At 41.5% G+C, this 25,880-nt stretch overlaps 1 protein-coding gene across 3 annotated transcripts in view; it reads left to right on the forward strand.

The window, feature by feature from the left end:
• Positions 1-25,880, forward strand: part of LOC122560473 (protein tweety homolog 3-like) — a 301,083-nt gene that overhangs the window by 227,432 nt on the left and 47,771 nt on the right. For all 3 annotated transcript variants that reach the window (XM_043711109.1, XM_043711111.1, XM_043711110.1), the window contains exons 9-11: positions 9,035-9,127; positions 15,466-15,558; positions 21,492-21,631. In XM_043711109.1, the coding sequence (XP_043567044.1) occupies positions 9,035-9,127; positions 15,466-15,558; positions 21,492-21,631 (326 nt within the window). The remainder of the gene's footprint in view (positions 1-9,034; positions 9,128-15,465; positions 15,559-21,491; positions 21,632-25,880) is intronic.

A 25,880-nucleotide genomic window follows, 5' to 3' on the forward strand; every position in this document is an offset into this window, starting at 1 on the left:
GTGGGAGGGGGAAGTTGAAGTGTTTAGCCACAGGGTGGTTGGGTTGGTTGGTCCAGGTGTCCCAGAGGTGTTCCCTGAAACGTTCCACAAGTAGGCGGCCTGTCTCCCCAATATGGAGGAACCCACATCGGGTGCAGTGGATGCAGTAAATGATGTGTGTGGAGGTGCAGGTGAATTTGTGGCGGATATGGAAGGATCCCTTGGGGCCTTGGAGGGAAGTGAGTGGGGAGGTGTGGGCTCAAGTTTTGCATTTCTTGCGGTTGCAGGGGAAGGTGCCGGGAGTGGAAGTTGGGTTGGTGGGGTGTGTGGACCTGACGAGGGAGTCACGGAGGGAGTGGTCTTTTCGGAATGCTGATAGGGGAGGGGAGGGAAATATATCCCTGGTGGTGGGGTCCGTTTGGCCTGCTTGGCACACTTTCCTCATTCCTGAAGAAGGGCTCATGCCCGAAACGTCGATTCTCCTGCTCCTTGGATGCTGCCTGACCTGCTGCGCTTTTCCAGCAACACATTTTCAGCTCTGATCTCCAGCATCTGTAGTCCTCACTTTCTCTTAGTTTGCTCTGCAAAAGACCTCAGCTGCCTGTTCTCAGTGTCACCACTGCAGATATCTGGGGATCTCCGTTTGCTCTTCCCAAGTTGGGCCACAATGCCATCAGTGCTGCAGACACTGCCGCCTCCCCAATATCCCACTGGTGCCTCAGGAACATGCCCAGGCAGGACTCACTCGCATGCCAAGATGCCAAGACACCGGGCCAACACACTGCCATGAGCTTCCGAGAGACTGGGCCAAGGCACTGCCACAGGCGCCTTGCCGGGTCCATGCTAAGTCCAGGAAGAAATTCCAATAGAAAAAGAAATAAGAGGAAAAAAAAAGAAGGAAACCAGAAGTAAGCAGGAGAGCTCCAGTTAAATTGTCCTGCTCCAGTTGAAGTGTCCTACTCCACCGCCATATTGGATTGAGGTTCTGGGTATATCTTCCCAGAAAAGTAAATCTGTGGAAAAATGCTGACTCCATGCACTTGGTTTCTTGAGTAAAACCTGAACTGGTTTGGCTTCCTCTAACCCAGAAACAGCATACCACCAACATTGGTTCATACGCCCCAACTGCAGAAACAAGGAATGGAGTGAAATGTTCCCTTCCAACCTTGATCAGTCAATGTCCGAGGTCCCAGAGCGAGATGAACCGATTCTCCTTGGTGATGTCAGTGCCAGAGCTCAGAGGGACAGGTGTAATTGGCAAAGAAGGCAAATAGAAGGCAAACACTACTGGACTCCTCCTCCTGACAAAGTCCTGAGAGTGTGGACTGATCATAATGGACTCCCTACTTCATCCGAGATAAATAAAAGACCTCGTGGCAACGTCCTGTTCCCAGACCTTGGCACACGTTTGACTATCTTTTTGGGTGGGCCACTTTTATTCTGTTTGACTGATGCAAGACTCTAAACCAGATTCCCACGAGTAAGATTTGTTTTGACAAGTGGTTACCAAGGGGACATAGGAAATGTTTCAAAGGCATCCTTAGATTCTCCCTGAAACAAATGCAATCATCCCGCTGATTTGTTGGAATCTCTTAACCCCAAGAGTCCACACTGTGCAAAGGTACCAACCATTTTCGTATTTTGACAGGCCAGATGGAGGCTAAGTGCAAAGCATGAAAGGAGCATGTAAAAACCAGAACATCTTACCCCCTGCTCCTTCAAACATCATCTGCACCTCCTGTGGCAGGGTGTGCACAGTCACCAGTTAAGCGATTTAGTCATCTCAGACCCACGAGTGGAAGGATGTCCTCTTCAATTCCACGCAGTTCAGTTCAGTTTCTGGTCAATGGTATAATCGTCAGGATGTTTGTATTGAAGATTCAGCAATGGTAATGCTTTTGAACTTCAAGGTTCTCTCATGTTGGAAATGATCATTGGCTGGCACTTGTGTGACATTAATGTCAACTAAAACCTAAATATTTCCCAGGTCTTGCTGCATTTGTACACAGGCTGTTTGATTACCTGAGGAGTGACAAATGGTCGTGAACATCCTATTTTCTCAGCTTATTGAGGGCAGATCATTGGTGAAGTATCTGAAGATGGTTCAGTCCAACACACTACCATGAGGATTACTTTGTAGCCCAAAAGGGATTATTCAGGACTTAAATTAAACAAACACTTTTTTAAATTAATCCTTAAAGTGCCAATATCCATTTGTTGTAACACTTACTTCTTACTTCATCTAACTTAACTTCAACTGTAACTCACTTCATTTAACTTCACTTGACCTTATTTTAACTTCAATCACATTGAACCCTAACTCTAACTTTAACTCTCCAATTTTGGTTTGAATCAAGTATTACTGTGGTTTGAGTGAAGTGACCAACTTTTATTTCTCCGTGTGGGTCTCACCTCATGGTTCTTTATTTCTCCAAAGATTACATGAGGGCGCTTGCTTCTCATATGTGGTTTTGAAGGTTTCTCCTGAGAAAATTCCTTTGTTATGTTAACTTATTAGAAAATGTGCTTAGTTTCTGGAAAGAGCTGTAGAATTCAGCCAATGAATTGATCAAAACCTGATCACATTGTTTGATCCCAGCCAATGGAATTTTACTGATTTTAAAAAAGCTTCTAAATATTAAACAGCCTCGTCCCTGTTCCATACAATGTAGTATGGTTCAGTATATCCAACTGGTCATGTAACATCTGTCTTATTTGGTCAACATGTGAAAATGCAGCTCACAACATGTCCTCACTGCACTTTAACTGCGGGAAGAGTTTAAGCTAGCTTGACCAAAATTCCCAGCATGTTTGATTGTGACTCTTAACCAGTCCAGCAGCCATTTTTGCTGTTGGCAACCCAAACACAATGTTCAACAATGTCCTGGAGCTGAGATGATTTCCCTCCAATCGTCATCCTTTGAGCCAGATATAATTCCAAACTCCAACCTATGTAGAGTTTTCTCCCTGATTCCCATTAATTCCCGTTTTGCTAGGACAGTAATGCTGCACCTAGTGAAATGTTGGCTTGATGTTGAGACCAGTCACTCTTATCTCACCTTTTAGATATGATGAAACAGAGCAATGTTAGTTTGCCAAACAGAGCTGCATGTAGTTCAGAACATTTGCTGGAGTATTACATTGGTGGAAAAGGCACTGAAATGTATTTTTAAGATTAGTTGAGCTTCCCTTTGATATTTATGTTCAAAGTAGATTTGTTCAAACTGAAAATTTATTTTAGGAATTACTCCTAAAATCATTTACAGAATCATGTGCAAAGCATTTTTAATGGTCAGCGTAGAAATTATATCAGCTATAAAACAACATAAAGGAGTACAGTTTAGAAAAGTGCATTAAATGTGCCTGATTATGTTGCCTCGTAGCTGTAAGTGCAAAGCATTGATAGTGAAAGGTAGCCCTAAGGCTGTAATGTTGAAAACTTGAGAGGAGCAAGTATTTGTTAGTACAGCTGGAACATCTTGGGCCAGGATCTACTGGAGCTGATGAACAATTGCTATCTCCTGTACATTGAACTTGGTATGGACAAGTTTATTGTTATTAGGCTGCTCTGAAAGTTACTACTACAGGGACTGCTTTCATGTGTTACCCCTCTGCAAGGCATCTCGGACCTAAATGAACTGAGCAAGAACTCTGACTCTTTAATGATTCTCCACTCTGTTTGGTTAATGAGCTGAACCAGAATGTGTATTTGATAATGAGTTCCATTTTACATCAGATACAGAAAGTGAAATGAATTGAGGGAAGGAAAAGACAATGTTCTTTTAAATTTCTGAATGCAAAGCGGGGTGTTGACTGGCAAATGTCGATTTTCAGTTCGGGCAAAGCTAATTTGCAGTAGTCCAGTCAATGATACCACCATAGTGGATATTTAAAGTAAAATGAAGAAGTCCTAATTTTCTGTAGCATGTAAACCCAATGTCTATATACAGGGGAATCTTGATTATCTGAATATCCGATTATCCGAAGGAGACCTCTAGGTCCTGATAGAAACATTACATGAAAGAGCTGTTTCAACCTTGATCGCATCTCTTGTTAACAGTCCTGTACATAGATGAGAGCCCCAGGCACCGTCTCCAAATGACTGACCACCTGCCCTCTTTCTCTTCCCCCCACACTTTCCCTGGAGTTCTACATAGGGGTGAACCCTCGTGCACGGTGTGCTGCCTTATCTCCTGAACAGGGAGCAGACCTAATAGAAATAGAGCCCCAGAGGAAAGGCATTGAGTCAATTAACTGAATAATCAATTATTCGAATTAAATAGTGCCTGTCCATCTCATTCGGATAATTGAGGTTCCTCTGTAAATGTCCCAGAATGTCATGCCCTTTATATTTAGTGCAAAGCTGGGAAGTGATTTGTCTTTTTATTCAGTTCGGGCAGTAGCTAGTAGACTTTTGCTTTCAACTAGCTGATGTGTGCAAAAATGTTGGTGAATGCAGTTAATCTTACTATTATTTTTAGGGTGTTTTGACAAATTTATAGAATCATGAAAAATAGGTCTCAATGGCAATTGTGGTTATTATATCAACAAGAAAACAACATTTAGGTCAGTGGTTACTACTGCTGCTTCACAGTGCCAGGAATCTAGGTTCATTCCATCCTCGGGCAACTATCTGTCTGGAGTTTGCACATTCTCCCTGTGTCTGCGTGGCTTTCCTCTGGTGCTCCAGTTTCCTCTCTCAGTCCAAAGATGGTGCAGGTTTAGTGGATTGCCCTTGCTAAATTGCCCATGCAGCCCAGGAATGTGCAGGCTAGGTGGGTTAGTCATAGGAAATGCAGGGTTACAGGAATAAGATTGGGGGGGTGGAGAATGCCCTTCAGAGGGTTGGTGTGGACCCAATGTGCCAAGTGGCCTGCTTCCACACTGTCGCGATTCTAAGATAAAAGTCTAAAGATTTTCAGGGAAAGAGTTAAGTGTAGCTGATTACTTTGCAGTAAGTGAACACAGATTGCCTGTAATAGACAGCCCTGTGGGTACAAGATTTGGAAACTTGGGACAAACCAGCATTTTGTTAATCTAGCTGGATCGTGCTGTATTTGGAAGATGATGGTTTTATTTTAGATGGAGAAAAGATTCCTAAAATCCAAGGCAGTTCAATAAGATGGTTCACCAATGATCGAGGGCAGTGCAGATGGGCAATAAACTCTGGAGTAGCTAATGTCTACATTCCATGAACAAAAATAATGAAAGAATAAGAAATTTGACGTGTGTGTGTTTGTGTATATGTACTGAATTTCACTTCTATTTTATGGATCATCAGATTATTTTGTAGAAATTAAAATTAAAATGTTACATGTGTATAAAAAAGGTGACTGAATATTGTTTGATTTTAAACATTGTGCTCAATTGTGATTTACTTTTCTCAAATAATCTTCTTAAGAAATCTTACACCACTTGCTAATTTGATTTTTGATTCTCTGAAGAGGAGCTGCATGTTATGGAATTTTAGTAGTTGTAGCAGTTCCAGTAATTACTTTAACAACTTTTGTATCCACATAGTGCCTTTAAGGTAACAAAATATCTCCAGGCTTTTCAAAGGAATACTATAAAGTGATATTTGGCATTGAGCCATAGGGCAGGTAGCCGAAAGGTTAAACAAAACTTTAAGGATAGTGTTCAGTTACGAGAGAGAGCGAGAGAGGGGGGTGAAAGGTGGAGGGGGGGTGAAGAACAGGGAGTTTTAGAAAATGAATTACATTTAACTGTTGAAGAAGTTAGAATTAGATGGAAGGGCAAGACGAAATATTAATAGTTCCTGGGTATGAGTTGTTCAGGAATGATGGAAAAGGAAGAATGTTAGGATGGGTAATAGTAATGGTTCAGGAGAGCATTGCAGTGCTGGAGAAAGAAGATTTCTCGGGTTTCAAGAACAGAGTTGTTTCAGCCAGAACTAAGGAATAAAAAACCTTGGTGTAGTCTGTAGACCAACAAGTGGACAAGATACAAAGAAACAAATCTGCAGGGAATTTACAGAGAAATGCCAACATTACAGGGTATCTATAACCGAGGTGTTCAGTTACTCTACCAGTGTATCAGACTATGTTTGGGTAAAGGGCATCAAAGAGCAGGTGTGCCCACATGTGTTCATGAGAGTTTCTGACTATTATGTGGCCTGTCTAACAGGGAAGGGTGCATTGTTGGACCTGCTTTTTGGAAATGAGGTGGGCCAAGTGGATCATATGTCACTGGGGGGAATCATTTAAGAGACAGTGATCATTGTTTCATAAGGTTCAGGGTGGTGTAGAATGACATACAGCAGTCTAGACAGAGACAATTCAATTGACAAAGAGCTGACTTGGATGGAGTGAGAGCAAAGCTGGGCAACATTGACTGAATCAAGAGGTTGGTGGGAAAAACAATCACTGAACAATGGGCTACCTTCATAGAGCAGGTGGTTTGGTAAAGGTATATTTCCTCAAATGGAAAAGGCAGGACAAACAAATCCAGAGTTTTTCTGGATGACAATGGAGATAGAAATTAACATTAGAAAGAAAAGATGTGCTTGTGACAGGTGTGAAATTGACAGCCAAGAGGAACAAGTAAGGCTTAGAGGAGATGTGAGCAAGCAAGGAAAGGAAGGGAAGAGACATTATTAGAAAAGTCCAACAGCTAACCTAAAGGAGAATCCCAAAGTCTTCTATAGGCATATAAACAGAAAAAATTGGAGGAGTTGGGCTGATTTGAGAAAAAGGGATTTACACATGGAGGTAGGGCATGTCAGTGGTGTTTAATTAATATTAGGCATCTGTCTTTACAAAAGAGAAGGATGCTATCTAGGCCATGATGACAGAGTTTCTTCCTCTGTTCCTCAGAAGGATTTAAAATTAGTAAGAAATTTTGGATAGACTGTTGGTACTTAAAGTTGACAAAGCACTGAGACTGGATGCAATACATCCAAGATTTTAAAGAAAGTGAGATAGAAATAGTGAATGCAGTGACCACAATCATCCAACTTCCCTGTGCTGTGGGGAGATGCTGGAAGACTAGAGAATTGCAAACGTTGTGGCTTTGTTCAAGAAACACAAGGATAATTGCAGCATTTATAAACCAATCAGTTTAATGTTGGTGGTGAAAACATTTCCAGAAATAGTTAGCAGTTGCATGGAAAAAGGTGATTTGATTAGGAAGGGCCAGCATGCATTTTTAAAGGGAAAATAGTGTTTAACAAACTTGCTCGAGTTCATTGAAGAGGTAACAGAAAGGATCGATAAGGGTAATCCTGTTGATTACAGTGCCGGACAACAGGAAAGTTCTAAGTTATGGTTTAAAGCGACAGCAGCAATACAGCTACAAAATTGGTTGAGTGATAGGGAATGAACAATAATGGTTACTGGATTTTCTTTGGGCTGGAGAAGGATGTGATGATACTGTCACTTTAAGGGATCATTTTGTCCTTTTTTTTAAAAGAGAGATTGTAAGGCAGAGCTGCCAAACTGCCTACTGAAAACCTCTTGAGTAAACAGCTTGGGAGGCCTTGGGATTTTTTTAAACAGCCTGAATGGATGTGGCCAGCGCTGGTAGCAATAGAACTAGAAATGAAATTCTTTCCTGGCCATCGAGTTGTTCAGATAGGAGACTGAATGACAATCTTGGTTATCTTTAATGAAAATTACATTTTCTGAAACAGATTTCCAGAGAATGTCAGTCTTCAGTAGTCAAGGTATGTAAAGAAGTGTAGTTGGAGGCTGTTTTGATTGAGGCATTGAAAAGGACATTGGATGATCAGTTGAATAAAATAGTGTGCAAAGACATGGGTTGGAAAAAAAAACAGGAGATTGGCTCTAAATAATGATGAAAAATGTGGTGCTGGAAAAACACAGCAGGCCAGGCAGCAGGCCAGGCAGCATCCAAGGAGCAGGAGAATCGACGTTTCAGGCATCAGCCCTTTAGGAAGAAGGGCTTATGCCTGAAACGTCAATTCTCACGCTCCTCGGATGCTGCCTGGCCTGCTGTGTTTTTCCAGCACCACATTTTTCAACTCTGGTACTCCAGCATCTCACTTTCTCACTTTCTCCCACTAAGTAATGATACTCAACTGAAGAGAGAGTGCAAACATGAAGGACCAAATGGCTTCCCCCTTCACTGTAACAATTCTGAGAGATGAATGCAGATATCTTGGAGAGTTGTAAAGATTATACAGAATGGGAGGGATGAAGTCTTAAAAGGTTTTGAAACTTTAACTTTTAGGTGTACTTGACCAGAATGCATGTCATTGAGCATGGAGATGAATGGAATAAGCTGCCTGTGTCTTTGGGTTGGGATTGGGATGCCTGCAAGTGGTTAGGAATTGGGAGGCTGAACAGGAGTGTGTTGGAATAGTCAGTTCTAGAGCGAGCAAATTCATGAATATTTCAACTGATTAGTCACATGCCAAAATGTGTTGTTATCCTTGAACACCATTCAGTGCTGTGATTACAAAAATGTTTGTCACACAGCTCCTAATGCCACACATGTTGTGTGAAAGATGGTTTCTAGTCAGACATATCAATGGCAGAAGTTTAGCTACAGCAAAAACGGGGTGCCTCTCTTACCATCATAGGTACTTGTACAAATAAAAACTGTTAATGCTAACAGCATCTGCAGTGGGTCAGCTAGCCTGATCCAAACAGGATCTCAAAACCTAAGTTATTTAAATGAGTCAAGGGATAAATAGTAGCATCATTAATGCATTAGATTAGATGTTGGGAAGTAATTTTATTCAGAATAGGTTGCTAATACTGGAGGTTTGCTTTAAGCATTCAAATAAATTGGTAGGCAATTGACTATTAGGTAAAGATATCCAGGCCCAGAAAATTGTTGGATTATTCGGGATTAGTGACATTAGTTAACAAGTTTAATTGCTTGATTTGGAGTGGAGAGGAAATCCCATGAGTTTTCTTTCCAAAGTGACCTAAATATTTTTCACTTTTCATTGAATATTGACTAACTGTGTGCAGATGAATGTGATAGGTTGCATATATAGGTTGCATCTGAGTTGGGGATATATAAATGACTTCTTAATTCTTCTAGCATTTCTTTTCTATTTACCCTCCAGAAACTCTCTAGCAGCCATAAAGCCCTAGTGGAGATACAGGACCACATATCGGAGCTTCTAAAGTCGGCTGTGCGCGAGTTTTCATCCTCTCGTGTAAGTAATAGCGTAAAAGAAAAACATTTTTATCTGTTGCTGGACTTTTCACATACTGTTTCCAAAGAAACATTGTTTCATTACAGCATGCATAATGGTGTACAATTTCAATTGTAATTCTCTGTGAAAACTGAGTAGCGATGAGGGAAGTGCTTACTTTGTACTTTTTTTTTAATTGAGTAATGGTTTTGATTATTTTTGTGTATGTTATCAATTTGAATAATCTTGCCCTTGTTTAACATTTGTGCTGTGTACTTTATGCTGCTCTTGGAGACGTTAACTGTTAGATTGCCTAACTAGAGATTGAATATAGCATTGTGAAAATATTACATATTTGTGATATATACAGCATTGTTAGCAAATAGAACATAGAAAAATACAGCGCAGTACAGGCCCTTCGGCCCTCGATGTTGCGCCGATCCAAGCCCACCTAACCTGCACTAGCCCACTATCCTCCATATGCCTATCCAATGCCCGTTTAAATGCCCATAAAGAGGGAGAGTCTACCACTGCTACTGGCAGGACATTCCATGAACTCACAACTCGCTGAGTAAAGAATCTACCCCTAACATCTGTCCTATACCTACCACCCCTTTATTTAAAGCTGTATAGTTGAATCAGTTAATTTTTATAAGCACTGCAGCACCATGGAGGTTTCCAATGAGGCAGCAGTGCTAACCATTGTGCCACCCACAAAGTTCTTAGAAACAAACTACAGGCTTTAAAATGTGCATCAGACCAATGGCTACAAGGGCCATAGTGGCATTTGCTTAAAACAAAACCTGAAAATGTAAATTAAATCCACTGCCTACTGGTAAAAGTAAGTTTAGCTAGTAGTTTTCACTTTTCAACATGTCAAAGCTGTCTTTGCAATATGCCATGTTAGAGGTTACTTGGAAAATAAAGTCAATGATTGGAAACATTTGTTACTACCGTGTGAATGTGAACAAGATTTTCAAAGGTATGTGAATTTCATAGTGGTAGAACACAAACATTCAAGGTAAAGGTTAAATATTGAACTCAGATACAGTTCAGGTTTTTAAGTACCACTTGTTTGAAGAGCGCAAATTGTTTCAAGGATGTATTGGGACAGTTAAAGACAAATTGTTTGTTGTTGACTTCACAGTAAGAGGAATTCTCCTCTCCCTCTCCTCTAATATCTAGCATCTTCTCAACACAGAACTCTAAATCAGTTAACTATGGCCATCTTCCAAATTCTTACTTAAGTTTTTAGTCAGCAGCATATGAAATGGAACCTGTGCGTGCATATGGCTCAAAAGCTTTTCCCCATCTTATACTAGAAACTGGTAGTGCCACCAGCATGGACTCCATACTGCAGATTTCAGGGGTACTATCATTAGCCAACCACAGAGAAACGTTACAGCAGAACTTTCAGATAAATCAATTTTACTGCTCACTGTTTACTTCGACATTTCAACTTTGTTCCCTATCTCCTCTATCTAGACCCCACATGATATTCTCTGCTTGAAAGAAAACAGCCTCAACTTTTGCAATCTACCTACATAACTGAAGTTTCTAATCACTAAGACCATTCTTATAAATATTTATCTGCCCACAATCCAATGCCTTCAGACCTTTCCTAAAATGTAATGACCAGAACCTCTTGCAATACTCCAATTGAGCCCCAACCAAATTTAACACAACCTTTTTTCTTTTACATGCAATGTCCCTATTAATAAAGCCTGGGACTTTTTTCCCTTTGTGAATTGCTTTCCCATTCCCTACATACCTCAAAGCCGTCCATCCTAATTAATTGTGACTCAGTATTCACATCGGCAACAATGTCCTGTTCCTGAGTGAATACTGACGAAAAGTATTCATTCAGTGTCTCCCCAATCTCTTCAGCCTCCACACGCAACTTCCCACTACTATCCTTGACTGGACCTATTCCTACCCTAGTCATTCTTTTATTCCTGTATTCCTACCATAGTCATTCTTTTATTCCTGTTTTTATTAAGCATGGAGGAAAAGAATGTGAAGGAGGCCATTCCAACCCATCATGTTTGTGTCACCTCTTTGAAAGGGATATCTAAATAGTAATTTCTTTACTTTTTCTCTACTCTGCTATCTTTACAGGCAATACATTCCAATTGTCGTAAATCATCCAGCAAGTTGCTTCTGATCCTTTTGTCAATCACTTAAATCTGACTGTCGCACTGAACCTTCTGTCACTGCAAACAATTTCCCCTTATTCATTACATAAAAATTCTAGAAGATTTAAAACACCTTTTGAAATCTTCCATTAACCTTTGCCACTCTATAAGTATGTATATTTATTCAGACAATGCTGAAATGTAACAGTGGAAAGATTGAGCCTGTGTTTGTATGAGTTTGTATGTTGTTTTCTTCTCAGTCTGGGTTGGGAGGGGTACGTGGCATTTCTCTGGGGCTGTGTTTTTAAAGAATATGAAGTGTGAAAATACCTTTTGGTTTCTGTGAAATGCGGGAAGACACTACTAAGAATCCAGATCATAATGTTGGTGGTGATGGTGTCTGCAATAAACAATTACATATCCTGTTCAGTTTTTATTAGAATAAATATGTGATAAGTAAGGCTATGAGTGAAAGAGAATTTTTTAAAAAATTCCCCTTGTGACATGGGCATCACTAGTTGGCTGGCTGGTGTTTATTTGCCATTCCTACCTGCCCTTGACAAGGTGGTGGTGAACTGTCTTATTGAACCACATTACCCTGAGGGAGGGAATTTCAGGATTTTGACACTGGGACAGTGAAGGAATGGCAATATTTTTCCAAATCAGAATGGTGAGTAGTTTGGAAGGGAGTCTGCAGTGGTAGTGTTCCCATGTATCTGCTTTCCTCGTCTTACTAGATGGTACTAGTTGTGAGTTTAGAAAGTGCTGTCTAAGAATCTTTGGCAAATTTCTGATGTGTATCTCGTAGACAGTACACACTGCTGCTACAGAGCATCGATGTTCGAGAGAACAGATGTTTGTGGATGTGGTGTCAATCAGGCAAACTACAGATGCTGGAATCCAAAGTAGACAGGTAGCAAGCTGGAAGAACACAGCAAGCCAGACAGCATTTGGAGGTAGAGAAGTCGATGTTTCGGGAAGAAGGGTTACGCCTGAAACATTGACTTCTCCACCTCCTGATGCTGCCTGGCTTGCTGTGTTCTTCCAGCGACCTGCCTGTCTATTTGTCCTGCATGGTGTCAAGCTTCTGGAGTGTTGTTGGAGCTGCACTTATCTCAGACACTTCCTTCCCCTTCCTGAACCTCATCATCTCCATCTCCAGTGACTGACTCAACATGGGATCTACTTCAAACTCACTGACTCCCACTGCTACCTGAACTACACCTCCTTCACTCCCCGTCCTGTAAAAATGCTATCCTTTACTCCCAATTCCTCTACTTCCACTGGACAGGATGCCAATTTGCGGAATGTTTCAGGGAGCATCTCCTGGGACACATGCAACAAACAACCCCACCACGCTGTGACTGACCACTTCAGCTCCCCCACCCAGTCCGTCAAGGATATGCAAGCCTCCTCCACTGCCAAATCCAAACCACCTGACACCTAGGGGATGAAAGCCTCATCTTCCGCCTTGGGACTCTCCAACCACACAACCTGAACGTTGACGTCACCAGTTTCTTCTTCTCCCCTATGCCCTATCTGATCCCAGATCTGACCAATCACCATCACCTATCACCTGCATCTACCTATCACCTTCCCAACGACCTCCCCCGTACCCCCACCCTCCTATTTATCTCCTATTTACCCCAATCCCCCCAGTCCCCACAATCCTGATGAAAAGCATATAACCAAAATGTTGATTCTTCTGCTCCTCGGATGCTGTGCTTTTCCAGCTCCACACTTTTCGACTCTGATCTCCAGCATCTGCAGTCCTCCCTTTCTCCCTGTACTTATCCAGGCAAGTAGGAAGTGTTTTGTCAAACTCCTAATTTGTGCCTTGTAGAAAGATGATGAACATGATTTGGGGAGTCAATAAGTGAGTTACTTAAGTATTCCTTGCCACTGCATTTATGTAGTGAGCCCTGCCAAGGCATTAAATGATTTCCTGGGCATTTATGGGAAATAGTTTGAAATGTAACCTTTGCAGTAGCCACCCTAGAAGCATGTACTTGTTTATATGTAAAGTTGTTGATGGCCCTAGAAGACATGTTAATCTTACAGCAGATTGTTTGTCTGCCCATATGACAATATTAGATTAGATTAGATTAGATTAGATTAGATTACATTACAGTGTGGAAACAGTAATTCTCTAAAATAAGTTTGTAACCTGGAAGCTCTTTAGTGCCATACATTTTTAAAAAGAGTGCTGACTCTCCTTGCCTGATCTGTTTCTTAAACTGCGTTGCCATATATGCAGTATAGCATTTGATACTGAATACTATTGCCACAACATTCCACTTCTGTTGTGCTGTAAGCCAATGCTATTCTTTACTGCACTCTCTGTCTGCTGTCCTTCAGGGAGAAGAGCTTGCAGATCTTTCACTGTGTAGAGAGAAACCTCGGACCTGCTTTGCTGACCTCCAAGGCTTGCTTTAATGCAAATAATCTATTGTTCTGCAACAAAATTCCTCTTGTTGTCTTGTAGCTATTGTACATTTCTACGCTGTTTTCATACCTCAATCCCAAGCTTCTAATGTACTGTAACATAAATGTGTTTTCAAAATTAAAGCTTATATATTAGAGTAGCTTTGGTAGGAAGGACATAAAACTGGCTAAGAAACAAAGAGCAGAAAGTAGCAGCAAATGTTTGTTTCATACTACTGGGAGGTATGGTTGGTGGGTATTCGAACTACTGCTCTTTTTGATATATATCTTGACCTGAACTTGGGACTGGGAAAAGGGGTATGCAGTTTTTTTTTTTTAAGTATGCAGATGACACAGAGCAAGTAAGCAGTTGTAGCTACCTTTTAGAACAGAACAGACTGACAAATTGAGCAGACAAATGATAGGTGAAGTTTAATGCAGTCAAGGAAGAAGTACTCCATTTTGGGAGTAATAATGTAGAGAGGCAAATTACGTGGTTCAATTTTAAAGCACATGCAGGTATGATCTTTGAAGTGTTAAAAGAAGTTGATATATTTGTCAAAGTATATGAGATGATCTGTTTTCTAAATAATGATAAGGCAGACAAAACAAAGTTATTTTAAACATAAATAAAGTATTGATGGAACAGCAACTAGAGAATGTTGGTCAAGTTTGGGCATAACAATATAGGAAGGGCATCAACATCCTTGCAACAGTCCAGAGGAAATGTACTGAAATTTGCGTGGAATTTGGGTAACTTTAGCAAAGTGAAGAGGCCAGATAAGCAGGGCCCTTTGCTTTCGAATCTCTTCTTGCTTCAAAAGAATGTTCAAAATCTTGAAATCTTTAAACAAAATAAAAGAGAATTTATTTTCTCCCTAAGCGTGTGTTGGTAACTAAAGGGCACTAATTTGTTTTGGTGATAGTTCCAGAGGGAAGCCATGTATTAATTTTCACATAGTGAGTTGTTAGCATCGTGAATGTACTGTTTTAAAAGCTTGTGAAACAGACATACTGACTATTTTCAAAAGGGATTTGAATTTAACCTTGAAGAAGAAATGGACTGCTGTGGCAAAATAATGGAACCAATTGAATAGGTTTTTCAGCAGTTGGCACAGGTCTCCATGCTGCAAAGTTCTATGAATGCATGATTAGAAAATAAGAAACTTTATGATTTTTAGTAATTAGCCTGACCCCAAACTCAGCAGTATGTCCACTTCTCTCTCGTTGCTGCAGTGACATTCTCTTAATTTTTTCCAATTTTTTCTTTTCTAGAACAGAAACTTTAGACGAAGGTATACTTCTCTCCAAGTTAAATAACTTCCAAGCCAGATATTTTCTTTTGTTTGTGGTATCTGCAAATAAGTAAACTAAAAAATAATTAGTGAAGCACACACCACATGATTTTTTCACTTATTCCATTATGTGCATTTAACCAAGCACTACGAAACAGAATTCAATAGCCATGTTCTAGCATTATATTAGTATAATGCATTTAGTAGTAATTTTAATGCATTTATTCAAACATTTATTTAAGTAATCGAAAAAAAAATTAGAAATATTGACAGAAAGTGGATTTTGTGGTTGGGATTGCATTAGATGCCACAAAATCTGGAACTGTAACTAAATTGTGATCAATTACCAATAACATTAAGGTATTTGATCAGTATTCACATTGACCTCTTGTCAAATTTAACAGTCTCCCTCTATTCATAAACTAAAGGTCATGAGTGTTGTAAATGTCCGCTGAATTGTGATGATGTCTTATGAAATGAGCACTGCTGCTTATGTTGCTAACAGGAGTATCTGGACCGAACTCAAATAGAATTGAATTCAACAGAGACCACTCTGCAACAGTTGACAGCTTTGGTTGATTGCCGTAGTCTTCACATGGTGAGTATTCAAGGTGGTGTGAAAGTGCGAAGAGAAACTAAGTATTGGGTTCCCAGAATATATAATTGCTGTTCATTCTTCTGAAGTCATGGTTTGCGACTCAGAACTGAAACTGCTAGAGAAACTCAACAGGTCTGGCAACACCTGTAAACAGAAACAAAGTTAACGTTTTGGGTGCATTGATGCTTCAGAATGCTTCCTTAGAAATGTCACTGGATCCGAAAAGTTAACTCTGCTGTGTCCGCACAGATGCTACCAGACCTGCTGAGTTTCTCCAGCAATATGTTTTTGTTTCCGATTTCCAGCATCCATTCTCCTTTATCTTTTTATAGTGTGTTACTATTGTTCTTTAATCCTCAGTATGTAATCTTGGAATTCCTACAGTGCGGAGAAAGGCCATTCGGCCCATCAAGCCTGCACCAACCCTCCGAAGAGCACCCAGCTGAGACCAGCCTCCACCTTATCACCATAATCTCCATTTACAGTGGCTACCTTGCTTTGCTTACACATCCCTAGATGCTTCAGGGCAATTTAGCATGGCAAATCCACACCTGCACGTCTTTGGACAGTCTAGGGAGTGGGATCCAGGGCACCCAGAGGAAATCCATGCAGATATAGGGAGAGCATGTAAACTCCACACAGAAGAGTAACGTCAGTGTCAACTGTTGAGATTTCAAGACAGTCTTATAACATACACCACCAGGCTCAGTTCATCTAATTAAAGCCATGAATTTGTGTAAATTTCAAAAAACTCCTGGCAAACACCAAATTGTTCCTGTGCAGTATTTATAAAGCTGTTTGCCTTCATTGCAATGCTGTTGGGTTTTCTCATTACACCTCAAACTCTCAGTAGCTATATTTGAATGGAACAAAATAAAGACTGAACTATATGTGAAGTCTTTTTAATGGTAGGGAATAAACTGCAGTAAAGTTTTTTAAATTGCGTATTTGGGAGTATTCACAGCCAGTGTAACCTATTTCAGACAGTTGATGACAAATGACTCATTGATTAACACACAGTCATTTGGATTCTTAGACAGGTTTTGACCACTAGACAGAGTTTAAGATGAATTTTCTCTTGTTGATATCAGATTTTTTTTTTGGCTGTCCCATGAAATTACATTAGGGGAGGCAAACTGGTGGGAAGTGTCTCATCATGAGCCATCAGCCATCATAAGTGATGTCAGGATTATTAGGCTAGCTTTTGCCTGCCATTTTCATATGTTCATGCCTGTGTGTGAATGACACATCCATTACCTACTGCAGACTGTATTCCACTCAATGCGCTATTAACACCCCCAAAAGTGTATCTCTTCAAACTGGTAGCACAGAACAAAAAGTAGAATACGTATGCATGATCACCACAGACCACATCCAAATTGCTTTAGCATTCTCACATTTTAAAATAATTAAAGGTTTATTTTAGTGCAAGTAATATATCTAAGATAAAATTGAAAGCTTTCTGAAATTAGAGTTGATTACAATGCACAGTTTTTGTGCAAGCAGAAATTGACATTGGGGGTGTTAGGCCAAAAGCTTGATCAAAGAGGTTTTTGTGTCTTGAAAGAAGAGAAGAGAATCTTAAAATAGACATTTTGGAGCTTGGGATCTATGTAGCTGAATGTACAGTCACGAACTGTGGAGTGAAAATTAGAAGTGCACAAGTAACTTCACTTGAATTCAAGTCAGATTTTGGTGATGATAGAGGGTGTTACAATTGTAGAGAAAATGAATGGTTTATTTTTCAGGGTTAGGCCATTTAATTATGAACTATGGTGGCACTTTTCAATTTTATCCCCAGTATGTGAAAGCACTGCTGACTTTTAGAAGTTCATATCATATAGGTGCAAAATTAGGCCATTCAATCCATCAAGTCTGCTCCGCCATTTGATCATAGCTGATATGTTCCTCACACCCATTTTCCTGCCTTCACTCCATATTCCTTCAACCCATGACCAATTAAAAAATCTGTCTAACTTCTCCTCAAATTTATTCATTGTCCCAGCATCCACTGCATTTTTGAGGTAGCGAATTCCTCAGATTCACAACCCTTTGAGAGAAGTAATTTCTCCTCAACTCTGTTTTAAGTGTGCTACCCCTTATCCTAAGACCAAAACCTTTCGTCCTACAATGCCCCACAAGGGGAAGTATCCGCTCCACGTCTGTGTAGGCCTAAACGGTTCAATCTCTCTTCATATAACACAGGCTTCATCTCTGGCATCAATCTAGTGAACCTGCTTTGAACTGCCTCCAATACCACTATATGTTCCCTCAATAAGGGGACCAAAACTGTGCACAATACTTCAGGTGTGGTCTCACCAATACCTTGTATAGCTGTAACAATACTTCCTTCCCTTTATATTCTGTTCCTTTAGCTATAAAAGCCAACATTCCATTTATTTTCTTTATTGCCTGCAGTATTGCATGTGAGTGTTCTGTGACTCATGAACATGTACACTTGGATCACTCTGCACTGGAGCACTCCGAAGTTTCTCCCCATTAAGATAATAGGTTGCTTCCCATTTTTCGACCCAAATGTATGACCTCACACTTATCCATGTTAAACTGCATCTGCCACATCTTGGCCCACTCTCCTAACCTATTTATATCCATTTGTAAGGTTCTTCTTTCCTCACTGCAATTTACTATCCCGCCTATTCAGGGCGGCACGGTGGTACAGTGGTTAGCACTGCTGCCTCGCAGCGCCAGAGACCCGGGTTCAATTCCCGCCTCAGGCGACTGACTGTGTGGAGTTTGCACGTTCTCCCCGTGTCTGCGTGGGTTTCCTCCGGGTGCTCCTGTTTCCTCCCACAGTCCAAAGATGTGCAGGTCAGGTGAATTGGCCATGCTAAATTGCCCGTAGTGTTAGGTAAGGGGTAAATGTAGGGGTATGGGTGGGTTACGCTTCGGCGGGTCGGTGTGGTGTTGGGCCGAAGGGCCTGTTTCCACACTGTAAGTAATCTAATCTAGTAATCTAATCTATTTTTGTGTCAACTGCAAATTTGGCTGGAGAACCTTCTATCCCTGTATCCAAGTCACTAATGTAGATTGTAAATTGCAGGGGTCCAAAGTCGGAAACCTGTGGCACCCCATTAGTTACACCTTGGCATTCTGGAAAAAAAAACATTTATCCCAACTGTCTGTCTTCTGCCCATCAGCCAGTCATCTATCTAGGCTACTAAATTAACCCAATTCCATATGATCCAACCTTGTGAATTAACCTTTTGTGTGGCATTTTACCAAATGCCTTCTGGAAGTCCAGATAAATTACACCTACAACATCCCCATTGTCCACCTTGCTTGTTACATCATCGAAGAAGTCTAGCAAATTAGTCAAACATGATATGCTCTTCATAAAAGCATGATGACTCTGATGGATAGCAGTTGACTTTCCAAATGTCCTGATATTGCTTCCTTAATAATCGATTCTAAGACTTTCCCAACAACAGATATCTGGTGTGTAATTTCCCAAATTTTCCCTCCTCCCTCTTTGAGTAAGGGGTTTATATTAGCTATTTTCCAATCCACTGGAACTTTTCTCGTGTCCAGAGAATTTTGGAATATTGTAACCAATGGGATCTACTATCTCCACCATCATTTCCTTTACTACCCTAGGATGTAGGCCATTAGGCCCAGGAGACTTTTCTGTCCTCAATCCTAATACTTTGCTAAGTACCTTTTCCCTGTTGATGTTGATTGTTGATTGTTTTAAGTTCTACCTTATTGATTGCCTCTGACTTGCCTGTTCCAACAGGAATGGTACTATTGTCCTTCACCGTGAAAACTGAGGCAAAGTATTGATTCAGCATCCCTGCCATCGCAGTGTACTCCACTATTAACTCTCAGGTTTCATCTTCCAAGGGACCAACATTCACATTTGTGATTCTCTTCCCTTTTATACACCTATAGAAGCTTTTACTATCCTTTTTAATATTTTATGCTAGTTACCTTCCATAATTTACCTTAGCTCTTTGTTTTAGTATTGCTTTGCTTATGTTTGAAAGTTTCCCAATCATCCAGCCTGCCACTGGCCCTTGGAATATGGTATACCTTAGGTTATGACCTTATATTGTCCTTGTTTAGCCCTGGATGTTTTTTACCCCCTTTACCCTCTTTCTTTCTCACTGGGATAGATTTTAGTTGTAAGGAATCGAATAGCTCCTTAAATATCTGCCATTGCTCATCCACTGTCTTACCATTTAACCTTTCTGCCCAATAGACTCGGGCCAAATCTATCCTCATGCCTATATTTCCTTTGTTTAATTCCAGAACACTACTGTTGGACTCCACTTTCTTACCCCCAAACTGAATTTTGTATTCTATCATGCTATGGTCACTACTCCCTAGAGTAGTGAAGAAGAAGGGCTTATGCCCGAAACGTCGATTCTCCTGTTCCCTGGATGCTGCCTGACCTGCTGCGCTTTTCCAGCAACACATTTCCAGCTCTCCCATATTTATGTCATTTCTCATTACGGCACTGATCCCTTCCTTCACCAGCAAGGCCACACCACTTCCATTTTCTTTCAGTCCATCTTTCCAAAATGCTGAGTAGCCTTGGATATTCAATTCCCAGACCGGGTCTCCCTGTAACCATGTCTCAGTAATCACTACCAAATCGTACCTTTTTATTTCTATTTGCGCTATTAACTTATTAATTTTGTTTCAAATGCTTTGCGCATTTATATATAAAGCTTTTGAATTTGTTCCACTGTTAAATTTTCCTTTTTTATAATTCCTTGGTGCATAAAGTTATTTACCTGTTCTGTCCCTCAGCTTTTATTGTCTAGTAACCATCTGCCACATCACTAACCTGCACTCTTATCTCCTCCTCCTTTAAGTTGGGTTTTCTAATTTCCCCCATAACTAAACTCTCCCCGCTCCTATTGAGTATAAAGCCCAGTCTATAGCCCGAATTATGCGATTCATTAGGACTCTGGTACCTGCAGGATTCAGATGAAGACCATCCCATCGGAACAGGTCGCTTCTTCCCCAGTACTGGTGCTGATGTCCCATTAATTCAAATCAATTTCTCCCACATCAATCTTTGAGCTACGCACTTGCCTGCTTAATCTTGTTGACCCTGTGCCGGTTAGCTCATGGCCCTTTTTGGTTTTGCTTTTTAATTGATCTCGGATCTGTTCATACACCCGTAGCAGAACTCTGCCCTAGTTTTATCCATACCGTTAGTACCTACATGGACCACAATCACTGGATCTTTACCCTCCCACTCCAAGTTCCTCTGCAGCCCAGATGAGATATCCCAAACCCAAGCACCAGGCAGGCAACACAACCTTCAGGATTCTCGATGCTGGTCACAAAAATGTGTCTATGTCCCTAACTATACTATCCCCAATTACAATGACATTTACTCCCCCGCCCTACCACTTGAATGGCTCCCTACACCATGGAGCTGCAGTCAAATGGTTCATCCACTCTGCAGTCCCCATTCCCATCCCCACAAAACTCTTGAATGTGTTGGACAAGGACAAGAGCTGAGGCTCCTGCAACTCGACCTCCATGACTCCCCGACCCACCTAACTCACGGCTACAGCCATGTAAATGAATTTGGAAGTAAGTCAAACTCAGCCTCTGCTATTTTCCCTAACCTAACTGTTACAACTCCAATCACAGAAAATATTTTGCAGATAACCAATAATTAATAAGGGCACATAGCAGTTTTGCTGTACATTTTGTTTTGAAAGTTCCTGTTGCTGCTTTTCCTCAATATACATTCCTTTGAGTATGCTAGTTGAATGTCGACACAGTCCAGTATTTCATCATGTGACAATTTATGCATGAGTCTTTTAATATCTGGGGCACCCCCAACTAACCTTGAAGTCATTGTTTTTACCATTGGCCACACAAACGTGGGAGTTGTGACCAATGATTGTCCTTCTGTTTTTGATGTCATTTTTTTTCTTTATTTTCGACAGGATTATGTGCAGGCACTGACAGGACTGTGCTATGATGGTGTGGAGGGCCTAATTTATTTGGTTTTATTCTCCTTTGTAACTGCACTGATGCTAAGTTCAATTGTCTGCAGTGTTCCTCATACCTGGAAGCAGAGCAAGAGGTACAGTAATATATTTGTAATCTAAAGCAGAGGTATAGTTACTAGGTAATTAACCCACAAATTATTTACGCTTTGAATGGTTGAAGGCAGATGTGCAGAAAAACTGTTTTCGACATAAGTTGCAGAATCTAAACAGAAATCATTTAAAAGTCGGCAAATGAAGTATTATTTGAGCAGTTAAGTATGTGTTAAATTTCTGTAATTATAATGTAACTATATATATAATTCCTCTGTTGTAGTGAAACATGGGCGGGTGGTAGAATGAAAAGTGATTTACTCAAAAAATTGTCTTACTGTAACTACTGAGTTGCTTAACTCTTCATAACTAAATAGTCAACACATCACATTTAACATCACATTATATTTTAAGCCTCAATTAAATTGCATCTGCAAGAATGCTACTGATATGTGCAGGGGTGTGGTGAAATTGGGCTGTGTGCCAGTTCTTTGAGTACAGTGAGGTCTCTTGAGCAATAAAAAATAATGTCCATGCCACACATGTGCTTCAGATTGGTAGTGCACCAGATGCCTTATTTGCACAGGAATCTGTGGACTTACACCTAACTGCAGACAGAGCTTGATATCAGACAGTGGGTATCAGTAGTTTAATGTTAGCTTTGCCATTTTGGAGGTTCACATGCCTTTGCCATCTCTCAATGTGTGTGTGTTCACTCAATCTAGTCTATTGTAATTGCTGCTCACCGTGTGGTCCCTTGTATTCTGTGGAGATGAAATGCAGACTGAGTGACCACTTAACAAAAAAACTACATTCTGTCCACAAAATGGACCTGAGCTCTGAATGCCTGCCACTTCAACACACCACTGTGCTCCCTGGCCAAAATCTCTGTCTCAGGCCTGTTGCAGTATTCCAGCGAAGCTCAGCAAAAACTGGAAGAAAGCACCTCATTCTCCATTGGGGACCCTGTAGCCTTCTGGACTCAATATTGAGTTCAATAATTTTAGAAACAGAACACCATGTCCTTTACCCACCCCAAAGCTCAAGCCTTGTATTGACATCAGCTGCTTCCTTCATCTACTTATGGTCCCCATTATTAGCTTTCTCCCTGCCATATTATCATCCATCCTTTTGTCTCCTTACTGTCATTTCCTCTCTTTCTTTAAGCTCCATTCTTGCTAATGTACCACTTATTCCACCATTAGCAACACCTCCTGTCTTTAGCATAAATATCACCCATTCCTAGCTACTATCATTTCTAAAGAATGGTCATTATACTCAAAATGTTAACTCTGCTTCTTCTCCACAGATGCTGCGTTTCTCCAGCAATTTCTATTTTTGTTTCATCGTCTGTAGTGCTTAGTAGGTTTCCAGTATTCTATTGCAAACTTCAATATACACAGGGGGTGGAGGGTGAATTCACCCTGGAGAATTCAGTCATGGGGATGACCAGTCATTGAAAAATCATCCATGTAGCTGAACAGTCAGAATCTGAGGAGCCGCTTCTCCAGTCACAGGTTGGCTCTCTCTCATGGTTGATAGTGATAGGTTCAACATGAGCCTCTTGGCAGCAAAGATTGGAGGGAAACAATCTGTGATTGGAGGAGAAGCAAAAAGGCGAATGGTGGCAATGAAGAAGTCTCTGGAAGCTGGAGCAAGCGGGGCCATAGAAACAGCTATGAGAAGTAAGACTGATGAAGCCAGAGGTAATCAGACCAGAGGCTGGAGCAGAGAGGGTAGATGGAGAGTGAGGCTGGCAAGACCAAAACATAGGGAACCCGAGGAGACCAGAGAAACTTCGATCAGTTGGATTTGTAAGATTGATGAGCAGTGGAGATGGGAGAGCAGTTTCAACGGGATTATCTACTTGCCAGTGTTCGATTTAAAACTAATGTAATACTGAACAGTTTTACTTTATTAAGATTTACATATATGTGTTATCACATCTCAACGTGTCTTACATACTGTAAGGCAGCTGAGTTTTGCCTTACAAAATGTAAATTATTTAAAATGCAGTGGTTCTGTTCGATCCAAATACACATGGTGTTTGGGCGGCACGGTGGCACAGTGGTTAGCACTGCTGCCTCACAGCGCCAGAGACCTGGGTTCAATTCCCACCTCAGGCGACTGACTGTGTGGAGTTTGCACATTCTCCCCGTGTCTGCGTGGGTTTCCTCCGGGTGCTCCGGTTTCCTCCCACAGTCCAAAGATGTGCAGGTCAGGTGAATTGTCCATGCTAAATTGCCTGTAGTGTTAGGTAAAGGGGTAAATGTACGGGAATGGGTGGGTTACACTTCGGCGGGTCGGTGTGGACTTGTTGGGCCGAAGGGCCTGTTTCCACACTGTAAGTAATCTAAACACCCTTTCAGTTTTGACCTCACCAGTCCATGGGAAATGTGTAGTTGATGTTTCTTGTCACGTTTTTTAAAAAATCAGAACTTGTGAACTTAAAAAGGTTATCTCTTGCTAATTTAAGAACTGTGATGTTTGAAATTAATGCTGCTATTGTGTGTAGGGGCTTTAATGGAGTAGTAAATTTTGAATCTGTTGAATTCTTCTCATTCTGCTTCTGTGCAAGTCCAAGTAACCCATATAACAGTTTGAATACAGAAGACAATGTTACGACAAAACAACATAATCTAATAAATGAGTTTGTAAGAACAAAAAAGAAGCTCCTGACACTCTTCGAAATCTCAACAAGAGTCCTCTGGGAGGGCAATAGTTTTGATCCCTGGTACATTACTAACTGCAAAAACTGCACCAGGAAGGTTCTGTAAATATGATGCCCAAGGCAGCTGAGTTTTGTTGAATTGGGATTTCCTTTCCATTCAGTTTCTGTCTGCCTGTGATATTTCTCTATTTCCAAAGAAGGCCACGGTTTTTTATTTGTTTGCATCAAGTCCAGTGATCCTGGTGATCCCCCTCCGCCCACACATCAGTGAATTTAATACACGCCGTGATGTGGAACACTTCTTCCACTGCCTCCGCCTCCGAGCTTACTTTTATTTGTTTGCATCAAGTCCAGTGATCCTGGTGATCCCCCACACATCAGTGAATTTAATACACGCCGTGATGTGGAACACGTCTTCCACTGCCTCCGCCTCCGAGCTTACTTTCACAATCAGAACTCCCGCCCACCTTCCGAGGACCCCTTCGCCCACCTCCAACACACTGCATCCACCTGGACACCCCGTGCTGGCCTATTACCCACCCGCGACCTCTTCATTTCCAACTGCCGCTGGGACATTAATCGCCTGAACCTGTCTACCCCTCTCCCCCACTCCAACCTCTCACCTCACAACACGCAGCCCTCCACTCCCTCTGCTCCAATCCCAACTTGACCATCAAGCCAGCAGATAAAGGGGGCGCACTGACCTCTACACCGCTGAAGCCAAACGCCAATTCGAGGACACCTCTTTCCTACTGCCCCCTCGACCATGACCCCACCCCCCTTCACCAAACCATCATCTCCCAGACCATACAGAACCTCATCACCTCAGGAGACCTCCCACCCACAGCTTCCAAACTCATAGTCCGGGAACCCCTCCTTCCCAAGATCCACAAGCCTGACCACCCTGGCCGACCCATTGTCTCAGCATGCTGCTGCCCCACTGAACTTATTTCTACCTACCTCGACACTGCCCTATACCCCCTAATCCAGGAACTCTCCACATACAGTCAAGACACCACCCACACCCTCCACCTCCTCCAAGACTTCCGTTTCCCTGGCCCCCAATGCCTCATCTTCACCATGGATATCCAATCCCTCTACACCTCCATCCGCCATGACCAGGACCTCCAAGCCGTACGTTTCTTCCTCTCCCGACGTCCCCAACAATACCCTTCCACCGACACTCTCATTCGTCTGGCCGAACTGGTCCTCACCCTTAACAATTTCTCCTTCAAATCCTCCCACTTCCTCCAGACCTAAGGGGTAGCCATGGGCACCCGTATGGACCCCACTATGCCTGTCTCTTTGTTGGCTACGTAGAATAGTCCATCTTCCGTAATTACACCGGCACCACTCCCCACCTCTTCCTCCGCTACATTGATGACTGCATTGGCACCACCTCGTGCTCCCGTGAGGAGGGTGAGCAATTCATCAACTTCACCAACACATTCCACCCTGACCTTAAATTTACCTGGACCATCTCTGACACCTCCCTCCCCTTCCTGGACCTCTCCATCTCCATCAGTGACGACCGACTTGACACTGACACCTTCTACAAACCCACCGACTCCCACAGCTACCTGGATTACACCTCTTCCCACCCTAACTCTTGCAAAAATGCC

The sequence above is a fragment of the Chiloscyllium plagiosum genome, chromosome 21 (assembly GCF_004010195.1).
Source record: "Chiloscyllium plagiosum isolate BGI_BamShark_2017 chromosome 21, ASM401019v2, whole genome shotgun sequence".
NCBI classification, from domain to species: Eukaryota; Metazoa; Chordata; class Chondrichthyes; order Orectolobiformes; family Hemiscylliidae; genus Chiloscyllium; species Chiloscyllium plagiosum.